This window comes from Bos mutus, chromosome 7 (genome assembly GCF_027580195.1).
Source record: "Bos mutus isolate GX-2022 chromosome 7, NWIPB_WYAK_1.1, whole genome shotgun sequence".
Taxonomy (NCBI): domain Eukaryota; kingdom Metazoa; phylum Chordata; class Mammalia; order Artiodactyla; family Bovidae; genus Bos; species Bos mutus.
Window position 1 is genome coordinate 12841796 of NC_091623.1, and position 21558 is coordinate 12863353.

Genomic DNA, 21558 nt, shown 5'->3' on the forward strand with positions numbered 1-21558 from the left:
CACCTTCATCAAGAGGCTTTTTAGTTCCTCTTCAAATTATAAATAATAGTAATTTTAGAAATTTCTATCTGTGGGTCACAAATAATGCATATCATACACTAAAGCTCTACAAAGTTAAAGATCCTGCAGATATCTTAATTAAAAAATAAAATTCACACCAATGTTTCATAATACTTGTGGCATTGTTATAAATAATCATAGAAAAAACTGTAAGGAAGAGGTGAGTACATGAGACAGGAAAAAAAGGAGGGAAAAAACAAATAATTTGATAATCAAAAAAATTTAAAGGACAACACTAAATTGCTTACAACTTACTTTGCCTGTATTTCTTACCATAGCAACAAAACGGTACAGTAGAATAGATATTAATGTAGCACAGAAAGGCAATTCTTTCCTTTAGGAATGCTTTCTTTATAACTCTTCATACTCGGTTACCTTTGACTGAATACACTGAACAATAGAGAATAAAAATATCACTATGTAGGGTATACATTTTTTTAAATAAAAAAGCAAAGTCCTTACACTGTTGTCCAATCTATCTATACAACCGACCACATGCAAATGAAGCACTTATATCACTGTTTTAAGCCATCTCTGGATAGTAGTGAAAAACAGTAAGTGCAATTAAAGTAGTCTTTACTGATATAATAGTTATTTCATTAACAGATAAATTCTGAACTTGGAAAAATCAACCTTATATATTTCTAAACTGAGGCCTCTGTTGATAATTTTCATAGATCCAATTTAATAAGATGATCCTATATGTAATATATATTCATTTTTCAAAGGCTATCTGCATTTATAACATGAGCTAATGCTGTAACAAATCCATCTGGCAGGATCAGAAACAGACTGGGGAGGGAGGTGTGGCTAGATAAGAGCAACAGGAGGAATTCTTCCGGTTGGGTTCCTTGACTATGGTGGTGGATACAGGACCCTACAAATGATAAAACTCACACAAAACTAGATACACACATGCTGAGGCAGCTGCTGCTGCTGCTAAGTCATGTCCGACTCTTCAAGACCCCATACACACACACACACACACACACAACAAATACAAGTACACGTAAAACTTGGGAAATCTGAATTAGATTGGTGGATTCTGGTTACAGGTATTCTGCTGAATATCAAACCTAATTATTGTACTAGCATTTTGCAAGATGTTATCATCTGGAGAAACTAAGGGTACATGGAATGTACAATAATACAAATGTATTTGTGTTTCTTACAAGTGCATGTGAATCTATAATTATCTTAAAAGTTTTAAAAGCTCAATCTGGCACAACCCACCCAATTTTCACAATTCACATTCCAACACAAGACACACTCACTCCCTTCCCCACAATCCTCAGATATCTCTTCATAATTATAGCAATAGTTCAAAATTCAGGAGCTAATCATCTAAATCAGGTCAAGATTCAAATGGTGTTCTTGGGTACTGCATCTTGAGTACAATTCTTCTCAATACAAAGACCAGTGGACTGAAGAGACTAGTTCTTTACCTCCCACACATCCCAAATACCCAGTTTTCCAGGCCAGGATAATCACAACAGATTTCCATTCAAAAAGGTAGGAGAGGAAGTAGAGTCTAGTAGGCGTGTAAATGTCACTGGTCTATAATAATTCGAATATCCAGCAGGGTCCATGTAACCAGTACCTTCACGAGACCCAGGTCCCATTCAGTGGGAGTATTTCTCTGTCTTCTGGGTTCTGCTCTCTTGATTCCACTATCTGAGTCACATTTCCTCTTTCATAAAAAAGAAGCCTGTGTTTGTAAAACTTCTCTCAGCTTTCTTCTTGCCTACAGGGACCTAAAAGTCTCTTCATTTTGTGTTGCTTCATTCCAAGTCTGAAAGTGAAAGTGAAGTCGCTCAGTCGAGTCTAACTCTTTGTGACCCCATGGACTGTAGCCTACCAGGCTCCTCCGTCCATGGGATTTTCCAGGCAATAGTACTGGAGTGGATTGCCATTTCCTTCTTCAGGGGATCTTCCTGACCCAGGGATCGAACCCAGGTCTCCCACATTGTAGACAGACACTTTACAGTCTGAGTCACCATTCCAAGTCCAGGCTCATATAAATTTTTAAAAATTTTATAGGCTTCTTTTAAATCAATTTATGAATCCATTCATTCAGGCAAAAGCTGTGACATAGATCACTTTGAAGTAAGTCCTTCTCAACCTTGGGCTCTCTGTGAGGCTGCTGTAGGACAAAGCCCATGGATTCTTAGAAGCCCTTTTGTTTAACAGACAGGAATTAGGAGGCAAGCCCTCAAAGATACTTGGAGGGGGGGCTTTTTGTGTGTCTGAAAGAGCCCATGAGGACTACCTCAAATCTTTCTGAAATTGTAAAGATATTATAGTTGCACCTTAGTTTCATTTTTGCCTTGAGACTACATTTTCCTAACTTTATTCTGGATGTGATCTTTGTTTTGAGGCCCCTTCTTACTTTGAGAACCCTTTGCAGGCTGGAAAACTGTCCTGAATCCTTTATATTTCCTCCAAATTGTTGAAAACAAGAATTCCTTTTTTAAGCTCATTTTCCTCCATCCATATCTCATGAGATATAGCTAAAAGAAACAGTTGACAATACTTGAGACATTCTGCCTGGAAATCTCCTTTGCCAGATCTATCAGTTCACTAAGTACACTTCCTATTTTCCATGATACCCTGGGTGACAGTTTTGCTTAACTTTCTGCCACTAGATAATAAAGGTCTTATTTCCAGCTTCAAACACCATTGTCATCACTGTCTTTCAAGTCCTCACCAGCCATCACCATGAATCCCTTCCAGGTTTCACCCACTGGCTGCTCCCATGTACTTTTCAGCTTTGTTACAGCAGCATTCTGTATCAGAACATATCAAATTACATTCTGATTATCTACTGCTTTTCCATCCCTGGGTTGAGAAGATCCCCTGGAGAAGGGAATGGCAACCTACTCTAGTATTCTTGCCTGGGAAATCCCATGGACAGAGGAGCCTGTCAAGCTACAGTCCACGGGGTCACAAAGAGATGGACATGACTGAGCGACTAACACTTTCACTTCATTTATCTACTGCTGTATAACAAACCAAACTCAGTAGCCAATAAATAAATAAATAAATAACACTTTTTATTTATTATTAATGCTTGTGTGTTCTGCAATTCAGGACCTTGGGCTGTGAGTAGCAGAAACGGCTGTGTGTTCAGACTCTAAGATACCTGGGCCTCAGCTGTAAAGATCCAAACAACTAAAATTAAACTCTAAAGTCTACCGGAAAAAAAACATGGTAAATCAGCTTGCGAAATCTTGCTTATATCTTTAGTAAGCAGGCTAAGCTCAATGAGGTCAAAACATGCTTTCAACCCCAGCTAAAATGGCAACAAAGGCCTTAAAAATTAAATGCTTTGATTATAAGACAAAACTAAATAAACCTTAACTGATTTAAAATTTAAATATTTCATACAGATAGGCACTGATGATCAGATTTTTTAATGACATCATTGACCATGTAAAGTGTTATAAGATACATGTTATTTTCCATGGAAAATGAAAATATTATTTGAGAAATCTCATGGCAATTCCTTCAAGATTTCAATATGATATAAATTTACTTTTAATATTTTGGAAAAGTTTGATTAAAGAGAATTTTTTCCTCCACTTAAAATGAAGTAAGGAGACATCAAGAACTCATGAGACAATAATTTAAATTATTTTTTAATATATCTGAACAATGTTTAACTACATATTTAAATGGAAGAGTTTTTGTTGGCATTAGATCACTTGTCCAATATATAAATTAATCTCTGATTTTCAGAACTTTCCTAAATATTAAGGTCTTATTTCTCATTCTTCCTTTCTGGTTCATTATATAGAGCTGAATCATGGAAAATTTTATTAAGTAGAATTTTATATTTCTTACACTTTATTTTAAAAGTCGATCCTCAGCATGATTCATTGAAAAAAAAAAAACAACTTTCTTTTTAAATAAAATTTACAGAAATAAACAGTCTAAACTGAATTACTGTTTACCATCCTGAATTTAACTCTGATTCAATTCATTGACTCTCTCCAAAAGAGAGATGGGGAGAGCAGCACCACACAGCAAATTAAGTAACTACCTACTTATATTTACTCAAGGGAAAAAAACACGCACACTTTTTTCTCTACAAATATTTATGGACAAGATCTATTATTCACTTTTTTGATTTCTAATTAACTCCCATTATTAGTAAAAATAAGTTTTACAGAAATCACAGTTGAACCAAAAAAATCCCTAGAGTTTTGTTTAATCTAAATTAATCAACCCTAGTTCTCTAAGCATCTCCCTTTATTGCTTGTCTAGACTATGCCAAAGCCTTGAACTGTGTGGATCACAACCAACTGTGGAAAATTCTTCAAGAGATGGGAATACCAGACCACCTGACCTGCCTCCTGAGAAATCTGTATGCAGGTCAGGAAGCAACAGTTAGCACTGGACATGGAACAACAGACTGGTTCCAAATCAGGAAAGGAGTACGTCAAGGTTGCATATTTAACTTATATGCCAAATACATCATGCAAAATGCTGGGCTGGGATGAAGCACAAGCTAGACTGCCGGGAGAAATATCAATAACCTCAGATACACAGATGACACCACCCTTATGGCAGAAAGGGAAGAACTAAAGAGCCTTTTGATGAAAGTGAAAGAGGAGAGTGAAAAAGGTGGCTTAAAACTCAACATTCAGAAAATTAAGATAATGGCATCTGGTTCCATCACTTTATGGCAAATAGACAGGAAAACAATGGAAACAGTGACAGACTTTATTTTGGGGGGCTCCAAAAATCTCTGCAGATGGTAATTGCACCCATGAAATGAAAATACCCTTGCGCCTTGGAAGAAAAGCTACGACCAACCTAGACAGCATATTAAAAAGCAGAGACATTACTTTGCTGACAAAGGTCCATCTAGTCAAAGCCATGGTTTTTCCTATATGGAAAGCTATGGATATGAGAGTTGGACCATAAAGAAAGCTGAGCATTGAAGAATTGATGTTTCTGAACTGTGGTGTTGGAGAAGACTCTTGAGAGTCCCTTGGACTGCAAGGAGACAAAACTAGTCAATCCTAAAGGAAATTGGTCCTGAATATTCATTGGAAGGACTGATGCTGAAGCTGAAGCTCCAATACTTTGGCCACCTCACATGAAGAACTGACTCACTGAAAAAGACCCTGCTGCTGGGAAAGACTGAGGACAGGAGGAGAAGGGGACAACAGAGGATGAGATAGATGGATGGCATCACCAACTCGATGGACATGAGTTTGAGCAAGTTCCAGGAGTTGGTGATGGGACAGGGAAGCCTGGTGTGCTGCAGTCCAAGGGGTCGCAAAGAGCCGGACACGACTAAGCGACTGAACTGAACTGAATTGAGTTTTCTGATATGAATAAGGAAAACATGGGGTGCTGTTTGTTCCTGACAGATACTAATACCCAATGAAAATTACATACACATTTAAATTACAGAAAACTGTATATAATTATCATTTCTTAAACTTGCTAAACTAAGGGGAAACAATCCTTCTGGTTTTTGTACTATTAAAAAAAAACTACTGAGATAATTTTTTTGTTTCCATTCAATCTTGCTATTACTTTAACTCCATGAAAATTGTTTTAAAAAAGAAGAAAGGCAAAATATTTTAGTCACACTGTCTAAGTGAAAAACAAATTGGTTAGAGCACTGATATACAATCTTATATTTTATCTTTTAATGTAGTTGATATACAATATTATGAAAGTTACGGTATACAACTCAGCCATAAAAAAGAATGAGATTGTGTCATTTGCAACAACACAGATGGACCTGGAGGGTATTACATTAAGTGAAATAAGTCAGAGAAAGACAAATACTATATGATATCACTTATATGTGGAATTTAAAAAATAAGACAACCTCATATTTTAAATTGATAAAGTGGACAATTTACTAAGGTCACAGTAATTAGGAAAAGTCCTCACTAAAGAGGCAGAATGTGACTTTTATCCTGAATGACAGGAGCACTTGCAAAGGCAGAAGCAAGGATATTATAAGATGAAAGCCTACCTTTTCCCTCTGATGGAAACTGTTAAAGTTGACCACTGTTCAACAGAATTTAAATTTGAGAAAGGAGGCTGAGAGTTTATTCAGATAGTATCTGAAAAACTGATGATCTGAGCAAGTGGGTCCCTGAGCAAGGGAACCAATCATTTTTGTTCTAGAAATGAACATTTCTCAGATAAGACAGAAGAACTCTGTAGATGATCCAACTGGATGCACAACTTTGACATGGGAAAACACAGAAATGGGATACAAGTGACTGAAAGGAGCTACAGTAACAAAAAGCAGAAAGCTTCCCTCACAGTAATGCCTGATGTTAAATCTCATTGGCAAGCCTAAACATGCATTAAGAACACAAAAGCTTAGTTACTCTCAAAGGTAGTATTAGCCTGAAAATCCCAGCAAGTAGACAAGATGATGGAAAATTTAGCATTAAAAGGCAGCAGAAGACCCAGGAGGAGAAGCTTTGAGGGTCAGCTAGGAAAGTAGCATCCTTATTTATTCTGCCCTTTCAGAGAGACCTCTTGGAAAGCAAGAGGTTTCCAAGGATACCACAAGTTCTAAAGAACCAGGCAATGGTGCCAGCTCAATCCTTGCTCTGAACTTGAAGAATGAGCTCTCATTCAGTCAAGAGAGGAGAATAATTCCCAAATAAGAGATTTAAAATACCCCTACCCACTCCACTTTTCCAACAACTCCTTAAATAAATAAATAAATAAATAATCAGGAATGTGGTCTTGGAGGTAAAACCAGGTAAGTTCCATTTATATTTCAAACAAAATCTTGCTAAGATTCCAAAGTCTCTGCAAACTCCCCGGTGTCTGTTTTGTTACTTCCTGTATGTCTCTGTAGTGAATAAAATCAAAATTCTAGACATAAAAAAAGAGAGCAGGCACTGTGGGAGAAAAAAATTGACAAAGGAAAATGGGAAGAAAAAGTCAAATGTTATACTCAAGGTCTGGAAAAGACAGAAGAGTATGCAGGCAGGTGGCCTGTGATGGAACAGGTCTCCAGATTTAACTTACAACAAGTTTCCAATGTTTCTTCATGGGGATATTGCAGGTTAGAGCAAAGAGGAAGTTAGTCGGGTTATGTGGTTACATGTTGATGAAAAATTCATATGGAAGTTATGCCCATAATTTCTAATACACATTAAATTAAGATATACTATTGTAAGCAATAAAGGAGTTCTTTCTTGATATCTAAAGACATTTCCCCATTCCCTTTATATATTTGAGCTTTTGTCCATAATAAAAAATTATAATTTCAGCTCTGAAATATTTTTCTTCATTTTCTCTTTTCATCTCTCTCTTATGGCTGACAAAGAAACGATGATAATCAGGAAGAGGGATAAGGTGACAAACAGGGTAATTATCAGAGGAAAGAAAGAAGAAATATCAAACGGATCACGATCACGTAGGAGTAGCGATACAAAGTTTCCATGGAAGTTGGGACACATAGTTTAGAAACAGATACTAGGAGTTCCCTAGTGGTGCAGTGCATAAGGAGTCCTCCTGCTAATGCAAGAGCCATGGGTCTGATCCCTGATCCTGGATCCCTGATCCAGGATTCCACATGCTGCAGAGCAACTAAGCCCATGGCCACAGCCAGGCCACAGCCGCTGAGCCTGTGCTCGAGAGCCTGTGTGCCGCAACTACTGAAGCCCACACAGCTAGAGAACCTGCTCCCCAACAAGAGAAGCCACCGCAGTGAGAAGTCCACACGCGGCAACAAGAGTAGCCTCCACTTGGCACAACTAGAGAAAGCCTGTGCAAAGCAACGAAGATCCAGCACAGCCAAAAAAAAGAGAAGTACTAAAAAAGAAATAGCATGCCTGGAGAAAGCATATTCTTTCATCAGAAACTGAGTGCTAATTAAGTACAAGCCACTAGACCACCAAATTGAATGTAATGGACTTCTACTGTCTTCATGTATGCCTACCTCCCTAAGGTATGAGAATTTTTACTGATCTTTATTTAACAGGCAAGTCAACACAGGTTTACTAAAGCAAAGCTGCAAACAACGAAGGCAGGCTAATATATTGGGGTTTCCCTACCTATTAGATAATCTAAGTTTAAAAACCTTCTGGAAGAAGCCATAGAGCATTTAAGTCCACCTAGTTCTTCTCCAAACTTGAATCTACTTTCTCCCCTTCACAATACATGACTGCTTTCTAAAATGAAACTGTAGCCTATAAAAATCATCCAGGCATTTGACATAGTAGGAGTCTCGAGTCTTGCTTCAAAAACCATAAACAACTTTTGAATATCTTGGGAACTCAAGATAGTACCTTAATACCAACACATTGTATTAGCTGCTCTAGGATAGAGTTCACATTGGACACATCCAGCAACAGGGAACAGATCTGGTGAATTTACTGGGTTTAAAGTACACACCACTCAAGCCATCTAAGCCTGACTGGCTAGTGTGATAAGTGTTCACCTCTCATCATATTGTATTTTTCCTCTGTCTTAATGCTAGCCTCTTCCTTTCTGTCACCCCCTAAAAGTATTTCTTTCCAAAGTTCTATCACCAGGACTCTATTCTTATTTTACCCTTATTCCCTCGTTAATTTAACTCACATTTATAACTGAACCTTCTTTCTTCCTTCCAAATTTCAGATTTCTGATAACAGTATCACAAGTCTCAGTAAATTAGTCATGTTATTTTTAAATAATTTTACAAATTATTTTTAAAATTTCTTTCTTCCTCAATGCTTACAACTAGACAATCTCAACTTTTTAATTCTTCATTTTCATTCTCAATTTTCCATTTCATTTGCTACCACCCTCATTCAAGGGCTTTTCAGCTGACATCAAGATTATTAGGATAGCCTCCTCACAGTCTTTGCCATTAGCCCTTTCCCCTTTTCTGCTCCTCTTACACATGCCCTCAGATTAACTGTCCTAAAATAGAATTTACTGTTTTCTGAATATGCTTTTAAAAAAATGACTCTTGAGTAGACAGAACAAAACTTTCATCCAGAAAGGTTGAAAGAGTACTCAATGAAAATTTGGAAAACCTGAGTTTTCCCAGCGAAACCTCACTCCATTTTTAAACAATGGTATACCATATCCTTTATGTCTCTAAAGACCCTGATGCTGGAAAAGATTGAAGGCAGAAGAAGGGGATGACAGAGTATGAGATGGTTGGATGGCATCACTAACTTGATGGACATGAGTTTGAGCAAGCTCCAGGAGATGGTGATTGACAGGGAAGCCTGATGTGCTGCAGTCCATGGGGTCACAAAGATTCAGACGTAACTGAAAGATGTCGTCTCTGGGTACGTACCAAGTTTTTTATGTATTGTAAACAGATAAACAGTAAAATAACTAAGTCAGGCCAAATAAGCAGTTTTCAACCTTTTTTAAAGTTTTTTATTTAAAAAGGTGATTAAAAGAAGATTCATTTAAAGGTGAAAAGATAAGCTTCAGAATGGGAGAAAACATTTGCAAACAAAGCAACTGACAACAGATTAATCTCCAAAATATACAAACAGCCCATAAAGCTCAATATTAAAACAACAAACAACCCAATCAAAAAGTAGGCAGAATACCTAAACAGACATTTATACAAAGAAGACATTCAGATGGCCAACAAACACACAAAAAGATGTTCAACATTGCAAATTATCATGGGGTTAGTCGCTAAATCATGTCCGACTCTTGAGATCCCCATGGACTGTAGCCCACCAGCCTCCTCTGTCCATAGGATTTTCCAGGCAAGAATACTGGAGTGGGTTTCCATTTCCTTCTCCAAATTATTATAGAAATGCAAATCAAAACTACAATGAAGTATCACCTCATACTAGTCAGAATGGCCATCACCAAAAATCTCTACAAACCATAAATTCTAGAGAGGGTGTGGAGAAAAGGGAATCCTCTTATATGCTGGTGGGAAAGTAAATTGATATAGCCACTGTGGAGAACAGTATGCAGGTTCCTTAAAAACCTGAAAAAGATCTACCGTATGACCCAGCAATCCCACTACTGAGCACATACCAAGAAGAAACCATAATTCAAAAGGACATATGTACCTCAATGTTCACTGTGGTACTACTGACGATAGCCAGGAAGACATACATGCTCAGTCAGGTTCAACTCTGCAACCCTATTGACTGTAGCCTGCTAGGCTCCTCCATCCATGGGATTCTCCAGGCAAGAATACTGGAGTGGGTTGCCATGTTCTCCTCCAGGGAATCTTCCCAACGCAGGGATCAAAACCGTGTCTCCTGCATTACAGGCGGTTTCTTTACCACTGAGCCACTGGGGAAGCCCAAGACATGGAAGCAACCTAAATGCCCATCAACAGAGGAATGGATAAAGAACAAATGGTACATATATTCAATGGAACATTACTTGGCCATAAAAAAAGGAGCAAAACATTTGCAGAGATGTGGATGGACCTAGAGACTGTCATACAGAGTAAGTCAGAAAGAGAAAAACAAATATTGCACATTAACATATATTTAGAATCTAGAAAAATGGTATAGATCTTATTTGCAAAGTAGAAATAGAGACAAAAACATAGAGAACAAACATGTACACGAAGAGGGGAAAGGAGATAGATGGAGTAGGAAGAATCAGGAGACTGGGACTGACACATATACACTATTGATACCACGCAAAAAATAGAAAAGTGATGAGAAAACACCGAACAGAACAGGAAACTCTACTCAGTGCTCTGTAGTGACCTGAATGGGAAGGATATTAAAAAAAAAAAAAGTGATACATGTATACACAGAGCTGATTCACTTTGCTATACAGCAGGAACACAACATTGTAAATCAACTATATACCAATAAAAATAAAAGAAGATTCATTTATAGCATAAGTAACTAGTTAAACTGGAGTTCCATTTAGTAAGAAAGAGAAAATATAAGAAACTAGGAATAGGTGAAAACTGAGCTCCTCTGGTTAACACAGAGGAAGCCAAGGACCTTCTGGCAGGATTCTCTCACTCTTGCTCCTAGGCACCTGCAATGGTCCTTCCACTGCACCCCAAAGTCCAGGGAACTCAGCCTGAAACCACTGCAAAAGATGACTGAGAGTTTTAAAATGCTACCATCTGTTAGCGAAGCATTGATCTTGAGTTTGATTTTTCTACTCTGGTCAAACAGGTCTTCTTACCATTCCTTAAACATCCCTAGCATTATTTCAACATCAGCCAGTTTTTCAAAAATCTCCAAAATAAATTTATGAGTTTCAAATCTCTAATAGAAAGTTTGATATGCATGCTACTTTTGAAAGAGTATCATATTTCTGTCATTTATGTTATGACGCTATTGGCAACATAATCACAGGCAGTGCAACATCTGCCTCAAAAACAGTTAATTAAGGCCTTTCCATCTTTATTTTTCCATATTCACCAGAAATTAGACTTTAATAAAATCACATCAGTGGGAGGAAAAGGGCCTAAGATGAATCCATGAAACAACATACTTAGATGAAACAATACATTATTTTTCACAGTGAAACAAACTATGAAGTCAGATCTGCTCTGCTGTTTTACCTCTTTTCCATATTAACTTCTTCACTTTTCTTTTTTTGAAATTTATTCTATATGGTGGTTTAGTCGCTAAGTCATCTCCGACTCTTGTGACCCTATGAACTATAGCCTGCCAGGCTCCTCTGTCCATAGGATGTCCCAGGCAAGAATACTGGAGTGAGCTGCCATTTCCTTCTCTATAAGATCTCCCCGACCCAGGAATCAAACCTGGGTCTCTTGCATTGCAGGCAGATTCTTTACCAACTGAGCCACCAGCACCCTGTATCTCTATATAATGCAGTAAATTATTCTAAGAGATTAGGTAAAGTACAATTCTTCCCCAATGCGTTTATAGTTTCCCTGATTGTCTTCTGTTAGGCATATTTACCACTGAATGACTGAAGTAACATATTGCCCTACAGGAAATCTCAGGATCAAAAGTAACAGGGAGAACATCTGATAGCTCTTAGCAGTACTTAAGATACCCCCCAGAAGCCATCCTATGCCCAAGGACGAGTTGAGAACACATACACACCTCACAGGTAAAGTGGTGAATATGATTCTTCAAATCAACACAGCTTGCACAAAAACATAACAAAATAATCAACTTATGTTGTGCTATAAAGAATATAAGCTGGTTTATACCACTTATATTCGGCAAGAGATATTAAACTTAATCCTACAGGAAATGAAAACAAGAGCAGAAACAGTATGGCAGATAAGAATAAGGCAAAAATTTGCAGCAACATGGATGGATCTAGAGAGTGTGATACTGAGTGAATTAAGTCAGACAGAGAAGGAAAAATATCATATGACACCCTTTACATATGGGATCTATAAAGAAATGATACAAATGAACTTACAAAACAGAAAGAGGCTCACAGACTTAAGAGAACGGACTTATGGTTGCCAGGGGGAGGATGCGGGGGGTGTAGGAACAGTTATGGAGTTTGGGATGGATATGCACACACGGCTATATTTAAAATGGATAGCCAACAATGACCTACTATATAGCACGTAGAACTCTGCTCAATGTTATGTGGCAGCCTGGATGGGAGGGGAGTTTGGAGAAAATGGATACATCTATAAGTATGGATGTGTCCCTTCACTGTTCACCGGAAACCATTACAACATTGTTTGTTAATCAACTATACTCCAACACAATATAAACAGTTTTAAAAAATGTTTAAAAAGAATACAGCAAATAATGAATCTCATTACAGTGGTCCTTTGGTATCTGTGGGGAAGTGGTTCCAAGATCCCGACAGATACCAAATCAGCCCATGATCAAGTCCCTGACATAAAACAAATAAATTAAAAAAAAAAAAAGGCACAGTACAGTTAGCCTTCCGTCTCTGCAGATGTGGAACCTGTGTGTCCCTACCCGTTGAGCTGAACAGCTACCAGTACTGACCAACAAGTATATTTTGGCTCGATCTTTGTTTTAGGACAATTAAGGAATCACCTATTCATACTAGAGAACTACAAATATAATCCCTGTTTTGACAGTTTTTATTATCTTAATGGATTTAAAATATAACTTCATTTGTTCCTAGTCTATCAAGAACTCTACTTTACATGTACTGTTTAGGAGAATTATGGTCCAAAGTGAGACTATTCATCCATCTGAGCATTTACTAAGTATTTCTACTATATGCCAAAACTGAATATATATCAAAAGTTATGTGTATTTATTCCCCATATTCTAATCTATTTCTCTCCATATTCTTACCTATCTATAAATTTTGATGAGTCTAGCAATATAATGCTATCTCTACATATATTTTAAAATTTGATACTTCAAACTTCTTGAGAGAAGGTCTCTTTTGCCATGAGTGTGGGAACTATATGTGTTTTGTTCACCACTACATTCCCTAGAGCCAAGCCTCCCAAGATTATAAAGCCTCTGCTACCTGCTCTGATTCACTTATTTCTTTACAAGCTGCCATTTTATCTCAATTTGTTTCAAAATATAAAGTGAGTAAAAGTAGCACTAAATGACCTCCTTGCAACTACGTATTCAGTTATATTAAAATAAGAAGTGATAAATACTTATTAGATAGTATTTTAGTCATTCATTTATATAAACATAAAACATGATTTGAACATCTCCTGTCAGGCACCCTGCTGGACAGAAAGAATGAAAAAGATAAATAAGACAAAGTCTATTCCCTGAGGAAGTTTACAAATTATTAGAGTAAACATCCTATTACGAAAATCTAATATATAGGGACATTCAGGAGATGCACAGAGGATATTATAGGATCATGGCAAAGAATGCATCTAACTCTCTACAGTAGTTTCTACACAAGTATTTTCCTAAATAATATGTAATTATCTGTAAAAAAAAAAAACTTGCTAACATACAAAATATTCTTCTCCTACTATTTTATGTACATAGTAGGTGTTTTTATACCATTAAAAAAGACTACCCCATCTCTACAAACCTGTAACATAATTTTTTTCAGATGTTACAAACACTCTCTTAGGTAAGAATACAAAAACCAGCCACATTTTATCAACAATTATAACTCAAGCCTATCACTTTACCTAAACAGTTGAATGATTTGAAATATTTCCAGTTTACCAATTAACAGACTACTTCAATCTGTGGATATTTATTGGACATCTATTATTTGACAGACCCAGGGAAAGAATGGGTCTAATTTTCTGTGCTCTCAGAGTTCATTGTAATAATGCAATGTCATTACCATCACATTACTAAAGCAATAATATATTTTGGCTCTATCTTTGCTTTAGGACAATTAAGGAATTTTCTATCCATACCAAAGAACTAAAATTATAATCACTGTGTATGTTTTTAGTTAAAAGTTTAGTGGCATACATTGACATTTTTGCTAAATATTTTGGAAATAAATGAAAGCAGAAATAAATTATTAAATAAAACAATTCTATGTTAAGCTGTATCAGGAATAAAAATTCAGTAAACATTAATTAGCTCCACATGAAAGCATTGCCTGAAATTTCAGAGTGAAATAAAAACATACTAATGGGGAGAAAAGGAAATCTAGTCCAATAAACTTTATAAGAGAGCAGGTACTACTTATAATCATTGAAATGATGGTTTCCTTTTCAATGATAATATTGTATGTGCATAATAATAATTTTATATTTAGATAAACCTGGTTTTCACTTAGGTTAAAAATAACAGGCTAACAGGCCAAGCAAGATATCTCCAAAATAATCATCCTAAAATCTCTCTTTTCTTACAAAATAAGTTCTTAATTACTAAATTTTCCTCCAACATTTCTGATCTTATTCTGTACTCTCCTCTAGAAAAATCAACAGGTGACACACTTCATAGAATCTGTCACAGAAGAGAAAAAACAAACACAGGTTTATGTGGAAACCATCCCTACATTTTCTCCATCAGTTCTCAAGGATGAACTATAGCAATGCCTGGAAACACATTAGAAATGACGGTGCTCATTCTTTTTCTAAAGTTAATTATTATAACTGATCTAAAATCTTGTTACTTTAAAATAAAAAGTATAAGAAGCCATACAAAATAAATTTGTGGCACTATGTAATTTTATAAAGCAAACATATGGTTATTATAAAGTAACCACCGCCATCTCAGAAGCCCAGGCCACAAGCCCCATTTCTATCAGAACCCCTGTCTACCTCTCATTGTCCTGACAAATACAGTAATCATTTTCTTGTGTTTTTTACAGCTTTGTCATCCAAAAGTACATTCCTACACACTATTAACTGCTGATTTCTAAAGGTATACTTATTTTACAGTTGGTACTCCATACAGATTGTAAATAATGTTATCTTAAAATATAAATGCAAGAAGATAAAAATTTTACTCATTAAAATGCTTCCTCACTTTTTTTTATTTTTCTCACAGTAAGTATGAACAGGGTGAATTTTTTAAAATAAAGAGATATTAATTAACACTGCATCTATAATTATTTTGCAAATAAAATGATACAACGACAAAAATCTGTATTCTTAAACAGGCAATGGTTAGAAGACAAATCAAAAAAAGTTAAAAACCAAAAGTCAAAAAAATTTTCTGGGATAATTATTATCAAAAAAGTTATTAGAATTATAGAATGGCTCAAAATAACATCTATTCACTTTACCTATCTCTCTTTTAGTATGTGTATTTACCAAAAAAAAAAAGTTCTTAACGGGAAGTACTACATATGCTTATGACTATAACATGGTGACATGAAAACATATGACCACTTCAAATTTACTGTTTTTTTTTTTCTAATTTTAGAAGATTAGAACTCACTGTAAGGTGAAATTTGATCTACTTTACAGTAACTTTCTTGAATATAAAATTAACTATAGATACTTGGAAAATACAGAAATATATAGATAAAAATTAAAACCACGCATAATCCCAATGTCAAAAGATAACCACTTTTAACATTTTAACTTATTTTTTAATTAAAAGGATTATTCATAATTTACATTATGCCTCCACTATATCTTTTTAAAAAGTAATTTATTCTTGCATTATCCATTCAATCTCATAGATAAATGAAGACTACAAAATAACAGGACTTTTAAAACATATCAGAATTTACACATATCCATTCATCTTCTGATGGGCATCTAGGTTGCTTCCATGTCCTGGCTATTGAATGGATAAGAAAGCTGTGGTACATATACACAATGGAGTATTACTCAGCCATTAAAAAGAATACATTTGAATCAGTTTGAATGAGATGGATAAAACTGGAACCTATTATACAGAGTGAAGTAAGCCAGAAAGAAAAACACCAATACAGTATACTAACACATATATATGGAATTTAGAAAGATGGTAACAATAACCCTGTGTACGAGACAGCAAAAGAGACACCGATATATAGATCAGTCTTATTGACTCTGTGGGAGAGGGAGAGGGTGGGGAGATTTGGGAGAATAGCATTGAAACATGTATAATATCATGTATGAAAAAAAAATAAATCTGAAAATCTGTTAAAAAAAAAAGGAATTTACACATACAAGTATTTTTTTACTCTAAAAACGCAGCTAATAAATAAAATATTTTTAAGAATGTTTCTTTGAGAACTACCTTGAGTTCAGTGGGTATATATATTAATCACTATTCTAAAATGGTTCCCAATGGACTCTAATATAACAATATAACATGACAGAATTTTACCAAAATCTGTTTGTTCCTGTTCCTGTTTTTTCCCTGAGTCTTTCAAACTTCATCTACACCTTAAACATGAATCATGTTGATAATTCAGAAACTGTCTACTATTAAGAATTTAGGAAATCGCACCCACAAAAATTACCATAAAAGTGTGCTACAGGAAACAAACATTTCTAAAAATCCAATTGCAATATAAAATTACACAAGCCAAACTCTACCTTTACAGCAACCTCCATTTAAAAAAATTGAGATGTATTACCATTAATTACAGATGTATTACCATTAAAGTAAATTGACTTGAAAGTGAAAGTGAAAGTGAAAGTGAAGTCGTGTCCGACTCTGCAACTCCATGGACTGTAGCCTACCAGGATCCTCCCTCCATGGGATTCTCCAGGCAAGAGTACTGGAATGGGTTGCCATTTCTTTCTCCAGGGGATCTTCCTGACCCAGGGATCAAACCCAGGTCTCCCACATTCCAGGCAGATGCTTTAACCTCTGAGCCACCAAAGGTATAATAAAAATTCCATCTAAGAAATCAAGTCTCTTAAAACTAATGTTTAAGATAAAATTATGAAACACCTGATAAAATGTGTGCTAACCGATAACAAATTGCAAAATCCAAATGCTGAATTTTTTCTAAACTACATTTTCTTGGGACCAAATTAAATGAGGAAGAGTTATTCTTCCTATAAAATCTACTCTAATTTCACTCCTACCTCTGGTCATTGCTTGTTTTCAAAAACCTTGAAATATTTAAGTGGGCTTCTAAAGTTAACAAGTGTGAGTACTCTCTGAAATATTGAAAAAATGCCTTATGAATGCAAAATGATTATGATGATAATGGCTAAGGCAATGACAATGGTGATTCATCTAATGCTTCCAAGAAGGAGATACTAATTAGTTCAGTGCTCCTTTTAAGGTCTCCACGGTGAATAGACGGTTGCATCTTTCTATACGATGGGATTTTGAAAAAATGCTTATATAATTGATTTCTTAAGATGTAGATCCATAAATACTGTATGTCATTTACAGCAGAACACTGGTACTCTCTAACACCATCTAGTTGTCAAAATTATGCCATTAAGGGCAGGCCAAATCTAGGCATGTCTTTCTTGATGTAAGAGACAGATGAGATGAGTATCTTACTCTAGCCAGAATCTTCACACTCTTCATGGTTGAGTCTCTGTTTTCCTTTACAGCCATTACCCCAAGGGTGAAAAAGGAGAATCAGATTGTTCAAATAAATGCCATGTCCTGGGCCCTGTCTTACCTGCCTTTTCTGCGCTTTTTCTTTATATGCAGCACCATCCCTTTTACTCACCTTGTCCCCAAGAGCTAGTGTTTAGCACACAGCAAGCTTTATGAGTACAATCAATATCCGATGAAGTAATCACAGGCAGTCTCGCTTTAATCAGTTTAGTACACATTTAAAGTATTACACAGTCCCTGTCAGATGCCCAAGATTCTCACTCAAGTCTGCATACTCTTCCTTGTGCTCTGTTTGGGGTTATAATTCTGGCTATTTCCACTCTCCAGTCTAGGGCTGAAGTACTTCCTTTGGAAGAAGTTCCTTTTCCTTTTTGAGGCCTGGTTCTGGTTTTAAAGGGTATTTACACAGAATGATGCCACCCTTTCACCAACTAAACATGCATCTCTCTGGTAAATTTTCAGGTACTTAAAATCAGTATTTCCTCAGGCTCCAGGCCTAATTCCACTTCCTCTAAACCAAGGAAACTGGTTTTCCTCCATCCCAAACTCAGTCTGTGTGTCTTATGGTCAGTTTTGCATTTCCTAGCCTCTTTAAAGCACCGTCTCACTGAAACTTCCCAGGTGATCCAGAGGCTAAGATTTCAAGCTCCCACTGCAGCAGCCCCAGGTTTGATCCCTGGTCATGAAACTAGATCCCACATGCCACAACTAAGATTTAGCATGATGTAACTAAGGGATCCCACATACCACAGTGAAGACTGAGGGTCCTGTAGTTCTGAAACTGAGACCCAGTGCAGTGCAGCCAAACAAATAAATTTTAAAAACAAAACAGTCTTGCCATTATTAAATGCCACTTTTCCCTGAAGAAAACCTACTCCCCCTGCCTTCCACCTTTCTTTTACAATTCTGCTTCCTTGTGCCATCAATTCTCTAAAATCACATTTATAATTCTTCTTAAAAAACACTCAATATACATCCATCACCTTGTCACAGATAGTCCACGGCCCTGAAGAACTTAACAAAAAGTTCATATTTTCATTTTTTGTCCAGACATTTTTGCTCTCTTATCTTGTATTTCCTTTAATTCACATTAAATTTACTTATGGAACTGAATTCAGTGAGTGGATATTTAGCCTTATAATAATGTAACTCAAAGTTGTAAAAAGAATAATGTAATACTTCTATATATTTTTTAATGGAAATGCAGAAGAAGAACTTTTATAACATTCTTATGATGACTTTTTTGTGGAATAATTACTTAATTTTTATATATAGGCAATTACACAAATCAAGCACACTTAAAGGTAAGAAACACCTCTAATAGCTTAAAGTTAGGACTACTCTCTTGCCCTAAGCTTCTTCAACAAGACTTACACATCCATTTGTGTTTCACTTTTAAAATGATAAGCCTATTTCCCAAGGAAAAAACAGTAATTCCTTAAGTACCAAAGGAAAAAAATGGACGGTCCAATATATTTTTCAAGAACAGTGGTTAAAAACAAAACTGACAATATAGCTTAGTAAAACTGTATAGAAACTTACGTAATCATGGAAGGCTTTTGCTTCACTTGAATGTTCACATGTTTCCCGTCTTTCTGGAGCTGCACAGTAGAGATCCCAAAATACACTAAAAAAGTAATTATAGAAACATTAAGAAAATCATATAATGTCAAATGAGAGAGCACAATTCCAGAAACAGAAGGCAAATATTCCTTACACAATATGTGTTTTCTTCTTTAGGACAAACATTTATTTGAAAGATTTAAATTCAGAGAAGTCTCTTCTTGTAGTAATAGGTATAACCTAGCCATCATTCAGAAATGCTAAGATTTTTCTGAAATGACAATAAAAAAATTAAAACTGTCATTCTTAATTGTCTTAAGAATGACTTAAACATTTGATTGAAATAATTATAACACTTTTCACAACTTTCCCATGAAAAATAAAAGATTTTTTTAATACCAATTTAATCATTAAGGAATAAAATAACTATTTTTATAAGTGAAATTCACTTTTTCAAGATAATTTTATTATCCAACCCCAGGCCAATACCCTAACCATTAGGTCACACCTGCCAAATAAATATATTTTCTTAAAATATCCTCTGGTTTTCCTTTGTAATTACCAAGACAGGTTGGTCATTTTGAAAATTTAAAAAATCACAATTTCTTTTTTTCTTCCTATTCAAGAGCAATAAAAGCAAAACAGAACTGGTTGGGAAAAATAATTATACTGCTTACAAACACACAGGCCCATGTTTCATAAAATTAACAATGAACATGAACAAGGGATTAAAATCAAGAAAGCAAATGTCTGAAAGTCCTAATGATAAACAAAAGCAGTTTTACTGATCAACAAATATTTTTTTACTGTACATTTCCCTCTCTAGAGAACTGCAAAGTATGCTCAGCCAAATGGTTAACGGCCTAACTTTAGGAACAGGACATATCTGAGATAGAAGCTGGCCCTGCCGCCTACTAGCTCAATTTGTTTAAACAAGAAACAATTTTCTCCTCTATAAAATGGGGCTGTTAAGAAAATTAAATTGTATAAAATAAGCACAGGGTCTTACAGTCAATATATTATTAATAATATAACACTATAATTAGCTTGCACAAAAATTTAAAATGCATACATATTGTTAAGGCAGGTCATTGGGCTGAGGGCACAGTTAACAATGGCACAATAAAGCTTGGTAAATCAAACTTGTCTCTTTGTTTTGACCTTTGAAGTCGCATTTTATCTGGATCTCTCTCCTGAGCTAGGATAAAACATTCTCTAGGCATTATAACAATTAATTCCGTAAAATAAGATTACTCTTGGAGGCAAAATATATGAAAGATTAAGTACTGACATTTATTTCCTTTTAAATTTCTACAATAAGCAAGAAATACAAAGCAAACAATAAAGACCAAATGAATTCAAATAATTTCAATTCCTAAACTAGAGTGCAAGCAGTTTAAAATTGTGCTTGGCTTTCCTATATTCCTTTTGGGATAAAAAGTATAATAATTATACATAGACAAGGATACAGCTTAAAGTGTTCCACCTGGAACAGGTGTGTTATGATTTATCATGTATTGCAATTATACTTATTTTCATGTTCTTAAGGAACGTCAAAGTTCTTAAAACTGAAATTTTATAATGGCTGTCTTTAAATTGTATTTAATCACAGAATATTATATGCAATATTATGACAATGTTTCTCTTTATGGATTTAGTAAGTGGTCAAAAATTTATAAGTGCCATAATAAGGATAATAAAACAAATTACTAAAGTAGCATAACTTTATATATAGTGTTTCTAATAATCCTACATTATTAGATATATAAAAAATGTATTAAAAATATACATTATTTTCTTGAATAAAGGTAAAGAAATATATCCTTTTAAAGACGTTTACCCAAAGAAGAAATACACAGTTCTACAACAATAGAGACAAGGTGAAGTCTTAACCACTGGCCTGCTAGGGAAGTTCCTAAATTATTTTTAAAACAGCATACAGGTATTAAAAATATTCTAGAAAAGACTCATAGAGTTAATATGGTCAAAAAAAGTTTTCTTATTAAGGAAGTAAAATTTGTGTCAATTTCCTTTCCAATCCTTTGTATTTAGTGGAAAATTCCAAGTTGTTGTTGTTTTTACAGTGTCTTCCCACCAAATC

At 35.3% G+C, this 21558-nt stretch overlaps 1 protein-coding gene across 8 annotated transcripts in view; it reads right to left on the reverse strand.

Annotated features, from left to right (window-relative positions):
- SSBP2 (single stranded DNA binding protein 2) overlaps positions 1-21558 on the reverse strand; it is a 318494-nt gene that overhangs the window by 186629 nt on the left and 110307 nt on the right. For 7 of the 8 annotated variants that reach the window (XM_070373069.1, XM_070373070.1, XM_070373068.1 and 4 more), the window contains one exon: positions 19437-19521. In XM_070373069.1, coding sequence (XP_070229170.1) covers positions 19437-19521 — 85 coding nt within the window. Of the gene's footprint in view, positions 1-19436; positions 19522-19611; positions 19729-21558 lie in introns of those variants that run through there. The other variant, XM_070373071.1, reaches the window with a different exon arrangement.